Source organism: Dromiciops gliroides, chromosome 2 (assembly GCF_019393635.1).
Source record: "Dromiciops gliroides isolate mDroGli1 chromosome 2, mDroGli1.pri, whole genome shotgun sequence".
Taxonomy (NCBI): Eukaryota; Metazoa; Chordata; class Mammalia; order Microbiotheria; family Microbiotheriidae; genus Dromiciops; species Dromiciops gliroides.
In genome coordinates this window covers 593,336,351-593,358,038 of record NC_057862.1, presented here as the reverse complement: position 1 = coordinate 593,358,038, position 21,688 = coordinate 593,336,351, and the positions used below count along the sequence as shown (strand labels likewise).

Genomic DNA, 21,688 nt, shown 5'->3' with positions numbered 1-21,688 from the left:
AGATGAGGAAAGGAAAAGGTTTAAGATGAAAACTCATTTGTTATCAATGGACCTGGCATTGTAGAGAGCACAGTGGAAGGCTGGATAGATCTAGAATGTGATCTTTGCTAGAGTAGGGTTTATTGAAGAAAATCAAATCAAAGTAGATTTATTAAGTTTTACACTGAGAGGGCAGCAAGGTGTAGTGGAGAAATCACTTGAACAAATTGTTTATTTGATGGATATTGATGACTGAGAAAGCAGAGCTGCTTAACTTTTATTTTGCTGTCAAGAAGAATAATTTTGAATAGGGAAGTATATAGAACATAAGTGACTAAAAGAAAATTGATAGAAAAAAGGAGAGTAAGAAAGCATCTTGTTGCTTTTGATGTGTTCAAATCACCAGACTCAGAGAAACTATATTTTAGGTATTAAAAGAATTGGCAGATATGCTTGCTGAGCCACTCTCAGTAATATTTGAAAAGATTATGAAGAATGGGAGAAGGGTACTATTGGAGAAAGACAGATGTTTCTTTTATGTTCTCAAAAAAGAAGAAAGTGAAGCCCACAAACTAGAGGTCAGTGAGCTTGCCTTTGATTCAAGTAATTAATAAAAATTAAACATCATAGGGCCAGGCCCAGATCCCTGGGGTACTTCACCTCCTTCCAAGTTAACATCAAACCATTAACTGGTTGAATGGTTTGACCCAAAGATTAATCATTAATGGCTTGGCAGAAACCTTGCAAAAGGTTTCCAGCGAGGTGCCCCAGGAATCTGTGTGTTTTAGCTTAAAAAAAATTTTTTTTGTATAAAGCTACAGATGGTAAATATCACATTTGTAGATGGCACAAAGCTGATGGGGGTGGGGAGGGAATGGACAACTAACACCATGAATGACAGGACACAAAAAAGATGCTGCAAGCTACAACCCAGAGCTGAATCTAAGATATAAAAGCTTTACACTTGAGTTCAAGAATTCAGCTTCTTTATTATAAAGTGAGGGAAGCATGACTAGAAAGCATTTTATCTGAGAAAGATCTAGAAGTACTGGTGGATTGCAGACTGTGAGTGATATACATACATACATACATACATATATATACATATACATATAAACATTTTTATTTAAAGTTTTGAATTCCAAATTTTATCCATCCTTCCCTCCCACCTTGGGGTGGTAAGCAATCAGATACAGGTTATACATGTGCAATTATGTAAAAAGTCATTTTGTATAAGAAAACTTGAATAAAAGAAAAAATGAAAGAGTAGAAAATAGCATGCTTCTGTGTTCATTCAATATCAGTTCTTTCTCTGGAGGTGGATAGTATGCTTCATTATTGGTCCTTTGGGATTGTCTTGGATCATTGTATTGCTGAGAATAGTTGTCATTCACAGTTCTTCATCAAACAATATTGCTGTCTCTGTGCAGTGTTCTCCTGGTTCTGCTCACTTCACTATACATCCATTCATACAAGTCTTTTCAGCCTTTCTGAAATGATCCTGCTTTGTCACTCCCTATAGCATAATAATAATAATAATAATAATAATATTCCATCACCCATCACATACCACAGCTTGTTTACACATTCCCCAATTGATGGGAATTCCCTTAATTTCCAATTCTTAGTCACTACAAAAAGAGCTGCTATAAATATTTTTGGACAAATAGGTCTTTTTTTCTTTTTGGGGATGTCTTTGGAATATAAACCTAGCAGTGGTATTGCAGGATCAAAAGTTATGCACAATTCTATAGTCCTTTGGTCATATAGCTCAAATTTGTGAGCTATATATTATATATGATATGGCAACTAGTGGGGGCAGGGCTGAGACTCCAACCCATGTTTTTGAACCAAGTCCAGTATTCTTTCTATCTCACCATGAACCACCTTTAGCTGAATAAAGTCTGTGTAGTTATCTGCTTCAGATCTCAATGATTTCTAATTGCATGTAGGAGATCTCATGAAATTGCCTGTTGATTTGCAGAGTCTTTGAAAGTTCCTCCACTACTTTGTAGTGGTAGCCAAACCATTATCCATTTGTATGATATGGAGAACTCTCTCCCACTCCACCCCCCAACACAGGGGAGTCACCAGTGTTTGAATAGTAGTAGCTCCATCATTCCACCTTGATCTGATAGATACCAGAATCACTCACCATCAGTATGAACTACTTTCCATCTGGGGTATGGTGAATTAGACCATTTTAGTCCACTCACAGTTAGACTTGAGGCCTGCCTCACTTTAGCTTGTCCAGGAACCAAAAGAAATTTGGGATCAGTTTGAGGTGACTCCAAACAGTGAAAAACCTAGTTCTCTTAGTCCTCTGTTAAGTTTGGCCACCAGTACAGTTCAGGTACTATGCAAAACTGTTCTTCCTGACAGTGGCCACCCACTGTCAGCCTGTGTAACTATCTAAGGGCTGGTTCCCTCTTTTCCTTTGGGAATGTCCATCTGGCTGCACATTATTAAGTCTATATTACTTTTTTGCCTATAGTTTGCTTCCACAGGATTAATGGCAACATTTCTTAGTCAGAGGCAGTTACCCTTCAGAGCTATGTAATGAGTAGGGGGGCCTCCCTCCTACCTACTTGGGAGTTAACGGCCTTCCTCCAATCTATCAGTATCCACGTAGGGCTGATCCCTCATATTTCTCCTATCCCTCACATGGCATCTCTTGATGATCATGTTCCTACCTATGTTTCCACCTATTACAATAATATTCTCCTTAGCATTATCCCATCATATTCACTCATTTTCCATGTCTGGACCTTCTCCCTGAAGTCCTTGTTGTTTCAGTATTGAACTGCACAGGTTCTACTCTAGGTCAACAGTAGCTTTGGCATACTCTCCACTTGTTACCTGAAAAAGAGTTCATTCATTTGTTACTGGAAAACATATTTTGTTTTAGTCCATCTGAGAGGCTCATACATTCGTCTCTGGTTTGACTTAACCAGTATGTTTATAGATGATCCATAATTCACCAGTAAGGAGCAACTCCCCCCACCTTGTACTCCAGGATGTCCTTGGTAAGTAGCCTCAGTTCATCCTTTCAGTAAATTTCATTGCATTCTGCTTGCAAGTGTTCACTTTACTACGTGCTGCTGTCGTATAGTCTTGTTCAGCCAGAAACCCATCACAGAGGATAACATCAAATTATGTACCATTTCAATATATGTGGAACTACCTTTACCTTTTAGTGGTAGTTAGTTCAATGTACTTTTTATTACCAGTGTTAATTCTTAAAATGATGAAATGTCTTTTAAATAATGTTAGAATTGTTTCCATCCCATTGACATCCACATTTCATCCACCAAATCTGTATTTAGCAAAATAATGAAAGTTTGAAAGTATGACTTTTATCAAGCCTTCTTGAAAGTAAAATTCAAAGATTTCTTGGTTCTTTGTATGGAAAGAAGTTATTTTGCAAAGACCAACTCATTCTGACCCATAGGTTTATTCTCTTTCCTTGGGCTCTGACAGTTAATTTAGGTGCCCAGACTTATCCTGTGTAAGCCAACAGAGACAGAACTTGCACTGGGAACTTTGCCCTCTAGTGGTCTATTAAAACTGCAGCACCCTGGGTGGCCTTCTGTCTTCTGTGACCTTCATCTGCTGCTCTCTTCTGTACTTTCTCCCAAAATAAATTTGTCCCAGGAATCATTCCTATATAGCTCTACTGGCCAGGCAGAAGATGCCAGATCTACCAAACTTCAAGCTCTAAAAACGGTTTTCTAATTCCCACTTCTTTTGACTATCCATTTGAAATATATGGGGCAGCTAGGTGGCACAGTGGATAGAACACCAGCCCTGGATTCAGAAGGACCTGAGTTCAAATCCGGCCTCAGACACTTAACACTTACTAGCTGTGTGACCCTGGGCAAGTCACTTAACCCCAATTGCCTCACAAAAAACAAGCAAAAACCAACAAAAAAACCAACAAAAAAAGAGAAATATATGTAGGCATTCTTTTTTTCTACCTGTTTTGTGTTCCAGCTGGCAGGAATTCTGTGAAGGCTTTTTTTGTTTGTTTTTTACTGAAACTCATCTTTCCTTATATATACAGAATTCAAAGCTAACATGAATTCTCTTGTACATTGAAACTGCTAGAGAAGGACAGAATGCTTAATTTTCTAAACCATATCAGTTGTAAGGGCCAAATTTTAATTGGGTGGCTCTCCGTAATATTGGGGTTCAGAAAATAATGAGAGACCTCTAGGTCCAAAGTTTCCTCCCTTCCAAACTGCCTTTTTTAGTTATTTCTCCCAGGCTAATAAGAAAGGAGATTAACAGCTTCTTTTCTACAAACAAATCAGGTTTTATTAAAGGGAACAAAATTTACAACACATGTGAAGTTAATAAAGCCAGGGACAACAAGGAAGAGAAAACTAACAAGCTCCCTGGCTCTAGCCAAGACTGACTCAAACCCCAAACTTGCTTGCTGCTCAGTTAGCTCAAAGAGCTGGCCTCGATTCCACTTACCACCTGGGGTCTGTAGTTTTTCAATGAGAGTCAGCTGTGCAGTCCCTTTCCGGAAGCTCTCTCACCCCAGAATGAATGTCTCTTCCCTTCCTAGTTCCTCTCTCCCTCCCCTAAGGGGGAGGTCCTTCAAGGTGATTGGCTGAGAGTAGTCTCTTGCTGATTTCAGTAGTATACCAACATGTCACTCAGGGCCAGCCAGGTGTGGCCTCCATCCAATCATCCTTAAGTAGGTACTTAGTTTCTCATTCTCACTCAATTCAAACAATACTAAATCAGGTGGGGCCCCTGGGCATCTGCCAAATTCCATTATTTTATCACACAGTCCTTAATAAATCAATGAACACTCATTTAAATGGATTCAGAGGCACATTTGTCTAGACATCTATATGTTTGTCTCCTACCCCCATCCCATACATGATTAGCAGAGCCATAATGAGAGATTAAACAATTTAACCAACTTTTCCAAATCTCTGTTGTTGAATTCCTGCAGGTTTCTTCACATCTGTGAATTAGAATATCAATGAGATTCCCTCCTTTTCCAGGGATTTCTAGATATCTCAAAGCCAAAATTTTTGTTTCCTAATTTTCCCATGTTTTCAGCTGTGTCAAACTATGTCTGTCTAGCTTAAGGACAGAAAATATCAAGTGTTCAAGCTTTGCTACAGTGGAATAGTGTTACACTTGGAGTTGGGAAGACCTAAATTCAGATCTCACCTTAGACCCTAGCTGTGTAACACTAGGGAAGTCACTTAATCACTCTCAGCCTCAGTTGCATCATCCATAAATTGGGGATGATGAGTTAGTATCTATCTCCTAGGATTGCTTGAGAATCAAATGAGGTAACATTTACCACAAACGTTGGGGCACTATGTAAATATTAGCCATTGTTTCCTTCACATTCCAAGATCCCTCTTTAGCTATTGGGATTAAATTTGTGGAATAGTCATTCTACCCAAATTAGTTCTTTTTTTCTACTCCACATGCTCCTTTAGTTTCTTATTAAACCTTGAATTAAGTAGGACCAACATAACCAATTGACATGTCTGCACATTCTCTTGCTCACATCTCTCAGTCCTCACTAATGTTCTCATATGTGCCAGTTTGTTCTCCACTTTTCCCCCAGGCAGATTCTGTTCTTAGGATACCTCATCTTTCATTTTGGTAGTTTAAGGTACTGTCCTGATCTACCACATCTCAGAGAACCAAATTTCAGTAAGGTGCTAATGGGAAGCTAGGTGGTGCAGTAGAAGACCTGATTTCAGATCCAGCTTCAGACAAACTAGGTATGTGATCCTGGAAAAGTCACTTAACCCTCTTTACCTCAGTTACTCATCTGTCAAATGAGCTGGAGAAGGAAATGGCAAACCACTCCGGTATCTTTGCCAAGAAAATCCCAAATGAGGTCACAAAGAATCAGTCACAAGTGAACAACAACAAGGTGCTGACACTCTCCATAATGCCTGTATACTTTATATCAATGCTTGGTGGATTGCTCCTTTCTGTATAAAGTGGAAACACTTGGACTTGGGATCACAAACATCTGCATTGACTTCCTCTCAAGCTTTTGAGTTCTGTAAAAGGACCACTGTGAAACCAAAGTTGCTTCTCAATAAAGAAGCTTAGATACAGGCATACCTTGTTTTATTGAGCTTTGCTTTATGACATTTCACAGATACTGCATTTTTTTTTACAAATTGAAGGTTTGTGGCAACCCTTTGTTGAGCAAAACTGTCAGTGCCATTTTTCTTTCTTTTTTTTTTAATTTTTGCAGGGCAATGAGGGTTAAGTGACTTGCCCAGGGTCACACAGCTAGTATCAAGTGTCTAAGACCAGATTTGAACTCAGGTCCTCCTGAACAGTGCCATTTTTCTAACAGCATGTACTCACATCATGTCTCTGGTAATTCTCACAGTATTTAAAACTTTTCATTATTATCACATTGGTTATGATGATCTGTGATCAGTGATATTTTTCGTTACTATTTTAATTGTTTTGGGGTATCACTAACCAGGCTCATATAAGACAGCAAACTTAATAAATGTTGTGTGTTGTGACTGCTCCACCAACTAGCTGTTTTCCTGACTCTTTTCCTCTCCTTGGACCTCCTCATTCCCTGAGACACAATATTGAAATTAGGTCAATTAATAACCCTACAATGACCTCTAAGTGTTCAAGTGAAAGGAGGACAGTTGATGGGGCAGACATCATTGTTGTTGTTAAGAAATCGCCACCACCACCCCAGCTTCAGCACCCAGCACCCTGATCAGTCAGCAGCCATTAACATCCTGGCCAAGATCTTCCACCAGTAAAAAATTACAGCTCACTGAAGGCTCAGATGATGATTGACATTTTTAAACAATAAAGTACTTGTTATTTAAAGTATGTATGTTTTTTTAGAGAAAATACTACTGAACACTTTAATTGACTGCACTGTAGTGTAAACATAATTTTTAATAGGCACTGGAAACCAAAAAATTCATGACTTGATTGTGACATTTGATTCACTGCAGTGGTCTAGAACCAAACCTGTAATATCTCCAAGGTGTGCCTCTCCCTACTGGCATTGAATATTCTGGCCAAGAACTCTTTTTTTGGTAGAAGGGTCAAGTCTATCTTAGAAACTAACCTTAGGGGGCAGCTAGGTTGTGCAGTGGATAAAGCACTGGCCCTGGATTCAGGAGGACCTGAGTTCAAATCCAGCCTCAGACACTTGACACTTACTAGCTGTGTGACCCTGGGCAAGTCACTTAACTCCCATTGCCCCACCAAAAAGAAGAAAAAAGAAACTACCCTTAAATGACATAGATGCAAGTCAGGAATCCTGCTGGAATTTGTCCTGATGTTGTTTCTGGGCCTATTAGGGATATGGAGGAACAGATAGGATACCTGCATTTATCTAAGTATTTTTTGGTGATTACTTAGTTCCAATTAAGAGCTGTGCCGAATGACCTTTCACCTGTAGAGCACTTTGTCTCTGGATATAGATTCTCCCATTCAGTCAGTCATATCCCACTCTCCTTCCATTCCCCTTCAGACATTGTGTCTTCAGATGTCACTCAGACATTAGTACCAGACACCACTTAATAACTCACTATGATTTGAATAGCCAAAGTGAGAGAGGACACTGCCCTGCCATATTGATGACTCAGATTGCCTTTTGACCTGATCTCTACGGGTTCTGGACTTTTGTGTTCTGCTTGTGGCTGTTTTCTTGATTCTGTTAGTGTCTGGAAAACCCTTGGCACCATCCCTAAGGGGGTAAAGACCCCCATTTCTTCCTTGTATCTTGGAGATAACAGAATTGCCACAATGTGTTCTTAAAATGCAAAGTTAAAACTTTTTGCACATACTCTTGAGGGTCTGAGCTCACCTCAATCCTTGATTACTCCAACCAACCCTTAGCTGCTTTAAGCCTTTGTCCACTCAAATGCTTAAGCAGGTTCTCTGTCAAAACACTGTTGGCCTTTCTGTAAGCTTGGAGGATTTCAGGTTGCCATCTTCCCTAGGGTGGAAACATTAGATGTTTTGGCTTCAACATTTTTCACTTCTGTCATTATCAATATAGGAATTGGGATAACAGAAATTCACTAAGAACCTAAAAGCAAATAACCGAAGTCACCGTAAATGTTGAAGGAGGTTCTACTAAGTGCTTTAATCCTGGACAAATTGCCCTTGTCTTGTTGTTGGGCTCTTGACAGATGACGATGTTTAGTCATTTTCAGATGGGTCTCTTTGTGATCCCATTTGGGGTTTTCTTGGCAGATACTGGAGCAGTTGGCCATTTCCTTCTCCAGCTCATTTGACAGATGAGGAAATTGAGGGAAACGGGGTTAAGTGACTTGCCTGAGGTCACACAGCTATTAAGTGTCTGTGGCCAGATTTGAATTCAGAGTGATGAGTCTTCCTGTTTCCAGGCCTGGCACTCTATCCATTATACCACCTACTTGCCACTTGACAGATGATAGGCGTGCATTATTTTTGTTCCCATCAGTAGGAATTGTTATCATGTATTCATAAAGAAACAAGAAGCTTTTTAGCTTCTTCAATATCATCCTTATGTGGAACTGATTCAAATTTACACTATTAAAAGCCGTTCTATTGGTAAGTGGACAAAGGATATGAATAGGCAGTTTTCAGAAGAAATGCAATATAAAGTCATATAAAAATGCTCTAAATAAATTATTAGAAAAATGCAAATTAAAACAACTCTGAGGTGTACCACCTCACTCGCATCAGACTGGAAAAGTTTGCAAAAAAGGAAAATGATTGATGTGCAGGGTGCCATGGGAAAAGTTTTATTAATGCACCAAAGACTATTAAACTCTTAAAACCCCTTTGACCCAAGTAATACTGCTATTAGGTCTATACCCCAAAAGAGATCAAAGAAAGAGGAAAAGGACCATTATGTGAGAAAAATATTTATAGTAGCTCTTTTCGTGGTTGTAAAGAATTTGCAACTGAGGAGGCACTCATTATGTGGAGAATGGCTAAACAGGTTATTTACACACAGAGACACAAACAGGTGTGTGATTGAATATTATTGTGCTATAAGAAATGATGAAGGGAACGATTTCAGAGAGCCTTAGGAAGACTTGTATGAACTGATGCAAAGTGAAATGAGCAGAACTAATAGAACAATGTATACAATAGAAATAGTATTGTAAATACAAACAACTTTGAAAGACTTAAGAACTCTCATCAACTTGACAATGACCAACCACAATTCCAGAGGACTTATGATGAAACATGCTAGGTGAGAGGTAGATATGGGTAATGTGGAAATTTGTTTTACTTGACTATGTTTATAGTGGGTTTTCTTTTTCTTGCTTTTTCAGTGTGGGAGGAAGAGGTGGAAGGGGGAGAATCAGGAACTAAAAATAAAATAATTGAAATTATTTTGAAATTGAAATTAAAAAGGTCATCCCTCTTTTGTCTAGGGCTCCTGGAGGCACTCCACCATTCTATAGGTCCCCTTGCCTGGTGTCCCCTCCACTTCTTGTAGTAATTAATTACCATGAGAGACTAATGTAGCTCTTGTCCTGTGTTACTTCTCTTTTGCAACAAAAAAACAAAACAACCTCTCTTCAACTAAGTATTAGGTACTTTGAGGCATAAGATGCTATCCTTATCTTTTCTATATAACAAATTCACCAGGAACTTGTGTTAGTATGTGCTCAACAAAGGATGCTTATTGGTTATGAAAATGGTTTTGGGGGGCAGCTAGGTGGCGCAGTGGATAAAGCACTGGCCCTGGATTCAGGAGGACCTGAGTTAAAATCTGGCCTCAGACACTTGACACTTACTAGCTGTGTGACCCTGGGCAAGTCACTTAACCTTCATTGCCCTGCCCCCAAACAAACAACAACAAAAAAGAAAATGGTTTTAGTAAACTATGGATAATTGTTGCAATGATCCCATTTTATTTACTATTTATTTACATGGTAGTCCAACTCTTGGTCTTAGAGATTTCTAGAGCACTGAGAGGTTAGGGGACAAGCCCAGGGTCACGAAAGGCAGCATTTGTTACAGGCAAAACTCGAACACAGGTCTGGTGGACCTCAAAGCAAGCATTCTCTTCACTATATCACTTTTCCTCTTGTGTTCTTATGATATTCTCATTTGTTTCTTTACCAAATTCCTGCTGTCCAGAAGGAAAAGCCCATTTTGCTGGAAGATCACTACAACCTTCGGGAAGAAATTTGGAAACATTACCTGAAACTTCCTCTCCCAAACTGAGGGAAGATACTATGACAGCTGGCTTGGAACAGGCAATTAAAGAAGGGGGACTATTATCAGTAAGTCATCATAATGATGATAGCTAACATTTATATAGATAGTGCTTACTCTGCACCACATACTGTGCTAAGCCCTTTACAATTATTATTTCATTTGGTCTTCAAAACAACCCTGGAAAGGGGGCAGCTAGGTGGCGCAGTGGATAAAGCACTGGCCTTGGATTCAGGAGGACCTGAGACACTTGACACTTAACTAGCCGTGTGACCCTGGACAAGTCACTTAACCCTCATTGCCCTGCAAAACAAACAAACAAACACAAACCTGGAAGGTAGATACTGTTGTTATATTCATTTTACAGATGAGGAAACTGAGGTAAACAGAGGTAAATTGACTTGCACGGGGCCACGTAACTAGTGAGTGTTTGAGGCTGGATTTGAAGGTTTTCTTGGCCCAAGCCCAGCATTCTATCCATTATGTTAGTTGCCATTTCTTTGGAAATTCTATTACCACTAATGATACAGAATGAACATCTAACTGCCAGTAACTTAATGACAGGATTTTTTGTCTTTTTATAAAACTGCAGCCTTAATATTACTTGTGCCTTTCTCTGCTTATTGCTCAAATTGTCAATTCTAATTTGTGAGCTTTCCTAGCACATTAAAGTTCTCCTCAGATATATATATAAACACACATATGTATGTAGACACATATTATATATATAAAACACATGTATATAGACACATATTTATACTGAGGCATAGGACATCCTATACTTACTACACACATTTATATGTACATATACATCTATTTATGTAAATGTGTGTGTTGTATATCCATATATCCATATACTCATCTACATATACATGTGCACACAAACACATGTTATACACACTAGGGAAAATGATAGTGGTTTTAAAAATTTTGATAAAAAACAAAAAACCTTGAATTTGAATTTAAGTAATTGGTGAGGCAGAATTCTGAAGTTATACTTGAATCATTCAGCATTTGTAGATGTGTATCCTGCATACTATATAAACATTAATTTCTTTTGTGCAATTAAATTGTTCATTTATCCTAGAATTTATCAGCCCTTGGAAGAGAGCAGCTCCGGCAACGAGAGGACTATCTAAAACAGAAGAGAGATAAACTGATGTCTATGAAAAAGGACCCAAGGGTCAAACAGATACACAGCATAGAGCAGCAGAAAGGAAAATCTGCCGAGGAGGTAACCTTTATTTTGGTGCAGGGACAAAGCATTGGAGGCACACATAACCTAAGTTTAAAGTTTAATTTTACCACTTTATACCCGAGCTTTATTTAATTAAACCTGCCTTAAATGGTCTTGGGCATAAGGAAGGATAGTATAATGCTTGCAGATCAGGCTAGATTTGGAGTCACAGACTTCAGACAAATTACTTGCTTCATCTTTTAAAATGGGGGTCACATCTGTACTGATCTCACCAAATTAGAATTAAAACTCAGGAGTATGTGTGCATGTGTGTTGTGTGTAGGGTATTCCAAAAGCTATTAGAGCTTTAAAATGCACTAAGACTTTTAGGACATCCTCTGTAACTTTAAAGAAGCATATGGGGGACAGCTAGGTGGTGCAGTGGATAGAACACCGGTCCTGGATTCAGGAGGACCAGAGTTCAAATCTGGCCTCAAACACTTACTAAGCTGTGTGACCCTGGGCAAGTCACTTAACCCCAATTGCCTCACCAAAAAAAAAAAAGAAAGAAAAATTGAAAAAAAAAGGAAGTATATGAATTTAAATTGCTATTTTGAGAAAAACAAAACAAACTCCAAACCACTTTCAAACATGGCCACTCCTTACTTTCCTTTTACATTAGAAGCCATGTTCTATATTTCCTTCAGAAAAACTAATCACAGTACATTAGTGCTAGAGGGGACCTTCATCCAGCCTTATTTTAGAAAAGAAACCCAAGCCACTTTTCATCTATACTTTAATTAAAACTGTGTTCTATTTTTTTTTGGTTTAAGGAAATTGCAGAGAAGCCAGAAATGACAGCAGAGGAGAAGCAAACATTACTAAAGAGGAGATTGATTGCAGAGAAGCTTAAAGAAGAAGTTATTAATAAGTGATAATTTTAAGAAACTTAATTTAGTAAAACAAAAGTTTGAATTTCTTTAAAATAAATTATTGAATCCTTAAACTAAGTATGTTTTAATCGCACTGACAAGTTCCAAAGTACATTAACCTATCCATACCTCTTGTACAACAAGCACTAAACAATTACCATGTAGTAATCTCTTTAACTTGAAAACAACCCTGTAATATTCCAAATTATTTTATAAAAAGCAAACAAAATAGTTACCTAACATTGTGGTGTTAGTTATAAAATGTATGTAAGTTATGTTTGCAATGAACAAAGTGATATAATGGCTTAAAGATTTAAGTACTTCTATTTTTAGAAGTGTGGATTAATGCAGTGGTGTAGGTTTAAAATTTGCAGTACCCTCCATTAAACACATTAATGAACAGGGAATATTCGCACAGCTGATTCCGTTGGTTTTGGGAATTTTGTCATTGTGAAGTGGGGAAAAGGAAAGTGTTTCCCATCACCTTAGAACTCTTTGCAGGTTATTTGCATGGAGCTAGCTGAACCTACTGTGGGCAGGTTAGGATAGAGAGTATAAATGTCCTCAGCTCCTCTAACACCCTTTGAGGATTATCTGGGACTCAGGTAATTGGGATTGACTCCGTAATAGGGATACCTTTCCTGCCATGGTCATTAAAACTTATTTATCTAAGGTGGGTACCAAATTAGTGCTCAAATACTTTAATGTACCCACATCAATTAACAACATCATGCCTACTATTTTTCATCACTAGCTATTATTAGATTAGGGAAAAACTAGTGATTAAAACACACAAATCAATTTCATGTAACTTTTTATTAAAATAGTATTTATAACCGATACATGTTGGCAGATGTAACTTTAAAAAAATCTACAAGGGCCCCAGGCATTCAAATGTGGGCTTTCACTTGTTCCACTGAGTCGGGGTACAAATGGAGGGGTAGAAATTTAATAAGTCTGCCTGAGGACGGTGGCTCTAGACATGGTAACTGAGTGGAAGCTTAATATCTCCTGCTTCCAACAGGTTTAGGATTTAAAGTCATTTGAATCTCATGATGTCATCATTTTTTCCTAATACTAAAACTGTAATACAGTAATTCATGAAACATTCGCATTCTTGCTATAAAGGCTCCTGTGGTGATGTAAATGTTCTTTAAAGCTCATGGCAGTTATTTAGAAAAGAAAAAAAGAATTGAGATGTAAAGTTCGTGCTTAGTACCAGAATTTTATCCACATTGGATAGGGTCACATTTTCAGCCTCAATAGGGAAAGCATGCATTATACTCGTTTCCCCTTCACTTTCATGAGGAAATGTTTTAGCTTTGAAAAGGAAAGAAGGGGCTTATTATAAGATCAGGGTTGATAGGGGAACTTCTTAATGTTATAAGTATTCTTGATCTTAAGTCTAATACATCCTGAGTCACTTTACTGATACACGAAGGATACCTTTCATGATATATACCCTTAGTTGTATAAGTGAGAGAGAAGCCCCATTCTAGGATGCCTGGAGCCCAATGGGGACATAAGATTTTATTTTCCCCACGGCCCACCCACTCTTAAGTGTAATCAGAATGCTGAAAATACAATAGATTCTCTAACTCACTAGTTTAGAACTCCTGCATTGTTTGACCTAGTAGTGTGTAATAAATGTTAAACTATGAATAATTTTCTTGGCTTATTAATGATACTCTAAGATGGCCATCTCAAAACTGAGTAAACTTACATTTACAACAAACCAAACAAAAGCAATAATTATGGAATTACAGGGTCACATTTTAATTCCTGAATTTTACATTTCAGCATTAATATCACCACATGTATACAAATGGTGTAAAACAAGTACAGTGGTATTTTTAATACAAAATAAATTCTGTTTTATGGAAAAAACTATACTTCATATCTACACAGACAGCCCATCTTTTCCAAACAATAGCTAAAATTAAAATTAACTACAAAATCTCCAAAACAGGGAAACTGCTTCAGTTTAAACTATTCCAGGAAAAATGGACCCATAACACATTACAAGGGCGATCTCTATGTGGTGGATTGCAGCTGGTTTCATAGTTTTGAGCTTTTATCATTTCTAACACATTAATTATAGAGTTTGGGGACATTTTTCTCATTTTAGCATGATCTCAGATCATAGATGGGCAAACTAACATTAAAATATTTACAGATTACTTGCTGCTCTTTGAAAATAAAACTTCAACTGTTTGCCTCAATTATTTTTGCAATTCATTTGTGTACATGGAATGTGCTTTTACTCTTCAAAAACAAACAAAGAAAAAAAGCAGCTTTCATATCACACCCCTGCTTAAGGAAAAGGTTTATGTGCTGCAGGCTGATTTTTCTAGTAACTTCTTGGTCCAAAATGGCTTCTTGATGTTAAATGCCACTTAGTTCAGCACTATTTAAACCTCTGTGTGTTAGTGCTTATCAGCTGACACATCAAGCAAGTTGCAAATGTGACAGGATGACAGCTGCTTAGCAAAAGAGAAGCTTTACTAACAGCAGAAAGTGACTTGATACTGTACCTTCCACAAATGCTTGTACTTTGGTGCAGCTGAAAGGACTCTGCTATAGCCACAAGCAAATTCCTGGAGAACATTCTCTTGGGAAACTACTGATTTCTGTCATCAGTATCTCTGGAAGTGCTGGTTTCAATGTTAGATGAACAAAACTGTCCATTTTTAAACCAGCTTGCTTTTCTCCAAAATACATACTGGAAATTCCTGGTGTGTAAAATTCAAACATGCATGGTAGCACAAGGTGTGCCTTCCCCAAACTGAAAGGCTGAATTTTTGTTAAATTTTTAAAGAAATGGTCCCAACAGTTTAACTTCATTTTTATGCTAGCTAAATCTGTTTTCCCTAAAAATTGTTTTAAAAGAGGCAACTGATAAAAGAACACTATGGCCAGCACCATTACAAAAGTAATGTTATTGGGTTTGCAACTGAAGTTTCACAATCGTTTCTAGTTCTGATACATACCCAGGGCAACCCTGCAATATTAAAATTTTACTGACCTGCTCCCCTCCCTCATCCCTCCCCAAACCTGAGACTTTCCTTGCTGAGAAGCTGTCACCCAGGTTCTGATTACTATTAACCCACCATTTTTTGACAGCCTGAAAGGCAAACTCCTTAATTACTAGAAAGAGAAAAGTTCCTTGGAAGCCTGGTGTTTACAGAACTAAACTCTTCTAGTTGATACACTGAGTGTCTTTTGCTACTCCTTGTATATTATCTTATATGTTCAAGGGAGAAAGCTTTCTGATTCAGACTTTTAAGCTCACTGAACAGTTGCAGCATTTAGTAATACCCCACAGTGAGGTTCCCCTCCCCCCCAAAGTTTTTATGAGCCAAGGCGAGGTCTTTTTCTTGGAGATGTCTCCTCTTCTTCCTCCTCTTCTTCATCATCTGGATAATCCACTAGGCCAACCAGACTTCCCTGTTGAAAAATAAAAAAGTCAACTTCACTGAAATATATTTGATACTTTTTTGCAGAAAGAAGGTAACAACTCTACAAATGCTAAAACATTTCTGTACACTTAAATAATTTTTGGCTAGCTAGTCAAAGAAACAGTTTATGGCATCAGTACAAAAAGGAAAAAAATCTAAATGTTATTCTTATCAATTAGTATGTGACCCTGGGGCAACTCACTTAAACCCTCACTGTCCCATGCAAAAAACAAAGCAAAACAAAAAACAAGGAATTGGGACTGGAAATGAAATGTAGGTGACTCACAAAACAGGAAAAGAAACAATAGCCAACTAGTAAAGAAACTAGTGGTGGAAATTTAGAATTTTAAGAGTTGGAAGGATCAAGCTAATATAAAATCACCTCCATTTTACACATATGAAGAAGTAAGCCCAGAATGGTTGGGAGGCAGGATTAGAACCTAGGTCTCCTGATTGGCTCACCACTAAGTTTCTCACTCTTTAATTCACCTTGTAGAATCAAAGAAACAAAATTTTATAGCTGAAAGGGACATGTGAGAAACAAGGGCCCTCACCGACAAACTCAACCCAACTCAGGACATAAGCAGGAAGGCAATTTTGTTGGACAATCTTGCAAGAAAGGGTGTCTCAGGGGGGCAGCTAGGTGGCACAGTGGATAAAGCACTGGCACTAGATTCAGGAGGACCAGAGTTCAAGTCCAGCCTCAGATATTTGACACTTAGTAGCTATGTGACCCTGGGTAACTCACTTAACCCTCATTGCCCTGCCAAAAAAAAAAAAGGTTGTCTCTAGGTGTGCAAGGCACACCCTAGCTACAGCCACCAGCCTACCTTTTATATCCTATGCCCAAGTCAAAAGTCCCTCCCCCCAGATCTCCCATTGGCTGGCTATTACAGAAGGTGCAATGTTTCCAAAGAAGCCCATTCATATCCCCCTTAACATGATCCCCCTGCCTGTTACATACATCTTCATATATCACATGTTAAAAATGGCAGCTATCTCTGCCTTTGGGGTATTAGCAGATAATATTCATAAGCTTATTAAGCTTGCTCAGAAAGAAGTTGAGTTTACTAAAGTTCACTTGGCCTACTCTGACAAAAACTGGATCCAGTTTTTGTTTTTCTTACTTTATGACACAAGTTGCTTCACTATTTCTGAAACAAGTGACACAGTATTCTCATTTCTCATAGACATAAGAGATGATCTATGCATAACTCCTCAGTAATGGGGCTTAATGTTAAAGACCTATCAATTCTCACCTACCAAACTGTCAAAGAGTAGTTGAAAACCCACTAAATAGGAACTATCGTAGGTCAAGTTTCCTTAGTACTCTAAACCCCTGAATTTCTATTAATTCACAAAAATTAGGACCCTATACCCAGAAAAAAGACCTATTTAATTGAAATGACTATTTAGTCCTTGTATTAAGTATAGGTATTAGATTTACACTTACAAAAATATCAGTTAAAGAAATCTGCTCTCAACTATTAAAAAAAATGGGGGGGGGGGCCACTAATTTATGAATGTTGTCAACTTCCTGCCACTGTTGCAGATCTGCAACTTTTAGCCTCACAGAATTGCCTGGGTTAATGAGAGACTGAGTAATTTATTCATTTTCAGAGAGTTATGTGTTTGACACAGGTTTTTTAGACTCCAAAGTCAGTGGCCCTGTACCCACTGTCATACTCCCTCTTAGCAACCATATAAATACAGATTAGAATTTATCTACTTTTAAGCTTCCTAAAAATATTATTTTTACAAATTTTAAAAAATTGGCAATATCCTTATTTTCTATGCTTTCATAATAGCTGTACTTGATGCTTAGAATGCTCTCTTTCTCCCTGTTTTCACCTCTGGGCTCCTTTCAGAACTCAGCCCAACCACCACGTTCTGCCAATGGCCTTTCGTGTTCTCTTGCAGACTTCCTCAGCCCTACCCCACCAATTACATGGCATCTGTGCTGAATACTTTCTGTACAAACCTATCTGTGTGTCTGTTGTCTTTCTTGTCAGAATGGAAACTCCTTGAAGGCAAGGATTATTGTGCTTTTGTCTTTGTACCACCAGTGCCTAGACAGAGCTTGGCACACAGCAGGCACTTAATGTCAATCAACTGAATGAAAACCCAATTGAGATTGTTCAAATGAACTAATGAAAATCGGTGAAGAGCTTTTATATCAACACCACCAGAAAAATAAGCAATAATAATCCTCCTGTCACAAGAGAAGCTGCTGTTTTCTGACAGTATTTGTATGTTTTAAAATCTAGCAGATGGTGAAAGATTATGAAAAACATCAGGCTTATAAAGCAAGATGTTATTTATATTATTTTGAGAAGCCTGAAACTAAAACGCAGCTTTGTCTGTGTATCTTTTTTAAGGGGGTTGAGGTGAAGAAGAAAGCTTGACCACTAGAAGAAGTGTGAAGTCAGTGGAAGGGAAAATAATTTAACAGAAACAAAGCCAGTCATGTTCTGTACCTTCCCATCCCAACTTTTTGTCTAGTGCATTGCCCGGATGAGGCCAACATGTTAAATATGAGCTAAAAAGGGATAATTTTGGTAATCCCTCAAATTATTAAAATTTCCACTCCTATTAGGAACTCATTGTCAGCTATGACTGATAATGTCATCTATTGTAACTATGTGTCTTAATCAAAACCTAAAGATTTAAGGTAGAAATAAAAGGATTACTATTCAAAACAATACTAAGGCCTCACTTATCTATCCAAGACTTAGCTATCTGGTAACTTTGTCAATTCATGAGCAAAAAATTAAATCTGAATTCAGTTTAAACAACAACATATCAAATCCATACAGCAAAAGACTTGTACTTTATTCAAAGAAGAGCTCCATATACCCTGACACAGAGACTAACTTGCTTTTATTTTATACAAATTACAAACAAGCTCCATAGCTGCTTTACAAATCTATAACAAGATTAAAAATGGAAAACTGAGAGAGGACTTAGACAATATAAAAAGTCAGAAAACTGCAAAGAAAAAACAACATCATCATAAGAATTCAGGAAACATAGTAAAGTGCCCCATTTAGCATAGTAGGAATTTCTGTATGTCAGCCTAATAGTATTCATAAGAAGGCCTGAGGTTATCAAAAATCATGTTCTATATATTCTGTTGGTGGTAAAATATGATAAATACAGAATAAAATAAGGGCAAAAAAATACCGATTAAAATATAAACACAGTTATTTGAACTTAAAATCCAGAATTAGTCATTAGATGGATATAACAGATAACAGAAACTTGAATGAATTTAAAATATAATACCTACCCAGAATCTCAATTCACATCACTGCTTCTAAACAAAAGAGAATGGGGATGTAAAAACAAAACCCCCCAAACCAAACAACGTCAATTTACTTACCTTAGTGGCTGTTACTGATGTAGTCAAGCTTGTATTTTTGGAAGAAGATCCATTAGAACTTGCTGGTGGTGTTTGAGCAACTACAGATTTACTGTTCGTACTATTTGCTCCATTAGCAGCACTGGCAGAATGAGAGAAAGTAAATTTGAAGCCAGAGGATGTCCTTTTGGGAAGATTTTCTTTGTCTTCACTTTCTTTTGCTAAACCAAAGATAAAATATGAATATACATCAATTTGTGCTCACACATATTCTAATTTGTTTTTTAAAGCCTAAGATGATTAAGGCTCTTAAAGCTTGATTCTGGCAATAATGGCAGTGTCTTGTGGTAAGACCAGTGTTTGTAGTGAGCATGTTCAGAGCAAATCAAAGGAAGAAAATTACTGTCTGAATATTTATTTCAGTTTATTTCTCTTGGACTCAGATATAGTTTTTGGCAGTGGTGAGTGAAGATTAAGTAGAGACAGGACCAAGTTCAGATCTTAGAAAAAAGATAAGAAAACTAAGACCTAAAAGAAGAGAAATGACTTGCCCAAGTCAGAGCTAGGACTAAAACTCAGGTCTCCCCTTTTTCCGAATTAATTTTTTTTCTATTACATTCCATTAAGATATAAGCAATAGAAAATCAATAAGAATACCCTTAAAAAGGAATGTCCAAATTCCTAATCATAACACATCAGGCATAAATAAGTATAAAACAAGCATAAGCTTTTTAATCCTTCTATGAGGATAAAAGAAACTGTATAAAACAAATCCAAATGGAATAAGGGGGAAATTTACTTTTACTTTTCTTGGCAACTTTATGTTCCTCCCCTCTGTACTACTCCAGATCTCTCCTTGGCTCATACCATAATATAAACTGTATCATAGTTACTTGTATGTTTGTATTGCCCCCTTCTAGGTTGTGAGCTTCTTCAAGACAGGAAATATATTTTGTTTCATCTTTGAATCCTGACAACCTTAAGTACTTCCTTTAACAGAGCAGGTACTTAATAGATGTTGGCTGAAATTAATTGAGATGAGAGGATAGATTTGATTTTCTCTGCAGTAGCCTAACTTTTTAAGGTTGTTAGGATTACATGTTTAAATTCTGCCTGATTCACAGTATATAAAATGAGGGTAATAAACTAAGCTGTCTTTCTAAGGTCTCTTCCAGTTCTAAGACTCTAACACAAGTTTAAACTGGTGTTTATAGGGCCATTTACATCATGTAACAGAGTCTGACAATATTGTCTCTGAGTATCAAATATCAATACAAAGCTATTAACTGTGGTTGAATGCAAAACTGAAAATTTGCCTTTTCAAACAATTAAATAAACTTATACTTGGAAAGGGCTTGTGTTTGAAAACTGTATAGTTCAAGTTCATTCACTAACTGGAAGAAATGTTACTATGAAACATTTAGTGTGGAACATCTCATGCATTTTGTAAAAATATGTCTTCACAAGAGAAAATTATATCTAATGATTTCTGCATAAATAATTATAAAAACACAGCAAATTAGTATTGGCTAAGAAATAGTGGTGGATCCAGTGGAATAAAATTTACAATATAGTAAATGACTAGAGTAATCTAGTATGTGATAAACCCAAAGATCCAAGCTTTGGAACAAAAACTCATTATTTGATAAAAACTGGAAAACAGTATGGCAGAAATTGGGTATAGACCAACATCTCACACCATATACTAAAATAAAGTCAAAATGGGTACATGGTTTACACATAAAGGGTGAAACCATAAGCACATTAAGAAAGCAGGGAACAGTTTATCTGTCAGATTTCTGGATGGGAAGAATTTAGGGCCAAAGAAGATATAGAGAGCATTACAAAATATAAAATAGATAATTTTGATTATATAAAATTTAAAAGCTTTTACACAAACAAAACCAATGCAACCAAAATTTTAAGCAGAAAACTGGGAAAAGCAGAAAAAGAATTTTTGCACTAAGTATCTCTGATAAAGGCCTCATTTCTCAAATATATAGAGAACTGAGTCAAATTTATGAAAATACAAGTCATTCCCCAATCAATAAGTGGTCAAATGACATGAGAACAGGCAGTTTTCAGACAAAGAAATCAAAGCTATCTATAGTCATGAAAAAATCCTATCAATCACTATTGATCAGAAATGCACATTAAAACAACTCTGAGTTATCACCTCACACCTATCAGAGTGGCAAATATAACAAAAATGGAAAATGTTGGAAGTTGGAGGGGATGTGGGAAAACTGGGATGCTAATCCACTAATGGAGTTGTGAATTGATCTGGAGAGCAATTTGGAACTATGACCAAAGGGCTATAAAAATATGCATAACCTTTGATTCAGCAATATCACTGCTAGGTTTTCTATCCCAATGACATCCCAAAAAAGAGAAAAAGACCTATTTACACAAAAATATTTCTAGCAGCTCTTTTTGTGGTGCCTAAGAATTGGAAATCAAAGGAATGCCCATCAATTGTGAAATGGCTAAACAAACTGTGTTATATGATGGTGATGAAATATTATTGTGCTATAAGAAATGACAAGCAGGATGATTTCAGAAAGGCCTGGAAAGA

The 21,688-nt window shown here is 37.2% G+C and overlaps 2 protein-coding genes across 4 annotated transcripts in view; one reads left to right on the top strand and one right to left on the bottom strand.

Moving 5' to 3' along the window:
- Positions 1-12,842, top strand: part of CFAP36 (cilia and flagella associated protein 36) — a 119,421-nt gene extending 106,579 nt beyond the window's left edge. For both annotated transcript variants that reach the window (XM_043987264.1, XM_043987263.1), the window contains exons 8-10: positions 10,108-10,253; positions 11,273-11,419; positions 12,196-12,842. In XM_043987264.1, coding sequence (XP_043843199.1) covers positions 10,108-10,253; positions 11,273-11,419; positions 12,196-12,297 — 395 coding nt within the window. In that variant the 3' untranslated portion in view covers positions 12,298-12,842. The remainder of the gene's footprint in view (positions 1-10,107; positions 10,254-11,272; positions 11,420-12,195) is intronic.
- Positions 12,843-14,054: 1,212 nt separating this feature from the next.
- The window catches only part of PPP4R3B (protein phosphatase 4 regulatory subunit 3B), an 80,457-nt gene continuing 72,823 nt past the window's right edge, over positions 14,055-21,688 (bottom strand). For both annotated transcript variants that reach the window (XM_043987261.1, XM_043987262.1), the window contains exons 15-16: positions 19,135-19,334; positions 14,055-15,741 (exon numbers count right to left, since the gene is read on the bottom strand). In XM_043987261.1, the coding sequence (XP_043843196.1) occupies positions 15,646-15,741; positions 19,135-19,334 (296 nt within the window). In that variant the 3' untranslated portion in view covers positions 14,055-15,645. The remainder of the gene's footprint in view (positions 15,742-19,134; positions 19,335-21,688) is intronic.